The sequence below is a fragment of the Bison bison genome, unplaced genomic scaffold (assembly GCF_000754665.1).
Source record: "Bison bison bison isolate TAMUID 2011002044 unplaced genomic scaffold, Bison_UMD1.0 scf7180017863955, whole genome shotgun sequence".
Lineage (NCBI taxonomy): Eukaryota > Metazoa > Chordata > Mammalia > Artiodactyla > Bovidae > Bison > Bison bison.
The window spans coordinates 22,371-23,635 of NW_011494527.1; the positions used below are offsets into that span (position 1 = coordinate 22,371).

The 1,265-nt window shown below is 45.5% G+C and overlaps 1 protein-coding gene across 1 annotated transcript in view; it reads left to right on the forward strand.

Annotated features, from left to right (window-relative positions):
- LOC104984233 (protein-cysteine N-palmitoyltransferase HHAT-like) overlaps nucleotides 1–1,265 on the forward strand; it is a 298,539-nt gene that overhangs the window by 14,969 nt on the left and 282,305 nt on the right. The window contains exon 3 of the mRNA XM_010833889.1: nucleotides 90–284. Coding sequence (XP_010832191.1) covers nucleotides 90–284 — 195 coding nt within the window. The remainder of the gene's footprint in view (nucleotides 1–89; nucleotides 285–1,265) is intronic.

Here is a 1,265-nt window from a genome sequence, read left to right on the forward strand (position 1 = left end):
ACAAAACAGAACCTTCAATGGCAAAGGCTGTTAGCTTACTTTCTCTTTTCTCTCTCTCTCTCTCTCTCTGGGTCCTTCTCTGTCTGCAGCACAAACCCTGGATCCTCGCAGTCTACGGGATGTGGGCCTGCCGCTGTGTGCTGGGGACCCAGGGCACCGCCATGGTTCTTATTCACGCCACTATCTCCTTCTGTGTTGCTCAGTTCCGGTCTCAGTTCCTATCATGGCTGTGTTCTCTCTCTCTGCTCTCTACACTGAGACTGCAAGATGTGGAGGAAGTTAAGGTAAGAGTCTCTGTTTTTTTTTAATACCAATGGGAAGGAGAAAACCTGTTTTGCAATGCCAATATCCAGGTAGATGCCTTTGTTTTCAGATAAGAGTCGATCCAAGAACTGGGATGGGGCTCCCCCTCGTGGCAGCAGAGGGTGTTGCATCCTGTGATCCTTTGTATCTGACTTTGTCTTAGCCCTCCAGACTGAGGGACTAACACACTTCAGCCCTGGGAGGCTGTCCAGGCCCACCCTGTACCTTTTCTCCCAGTTTGGGTCAGCATGGATGGTGCCAGACATCACAGGAACAAAAGCAAAAGAAAGCAATAATCCCCATGTTGTTTAGTCGCTAAGTCACGACCGACTGTTTCTTGACCCCATGGACTGTAGCCCATCAGGCTCCTCTGTCCGTGGGATTTCCCAGGCAAGAATACTGGAGTGGGTTGCCATTTTCTCCTCCAGGAATAATCCCCTATGCTTTTAATAAAAAATCATCTGTAAACTGCTGCACAGTTTATAGGGAATTCTCACATCTTTACTTCATCAGAAGCCCACGGTGGTCCCTGAAACAGATAAGGTTTAAGTATTTTCCTTGCACAGAAAATCTTGGGGAGCTTCTGATATTCTTCCTTTAACCATGTATTCCTGTGGCATTTTAACTTCTGTCCATTTGTTTACTCATTCACTCATTTACTGATTCATATGATGGCAGTTAGAACTGGTGAGCCCTGGACTGGCACAGACATGGGGAAGGACACACCAGGAAGAATGAGCGGGTGGTTTTCTAATCTCTTCTATTCACTGTGTGTCCTCTTGAAACCGGAGGCAGTATTTAACCTGAGTCTCAATTTCATCGTTTGGAAAATGAAGGTACGAGCTGCTCTGCCTTCCTCATGGAGTTGTTCTGAGGACCTAACAAGATAATGTGTTAAGCAAATTTGTAAAAATGGTAGCATTTTGAAAATTCAAGATTTTTTTTTTTTTTTTTTTTGCTGC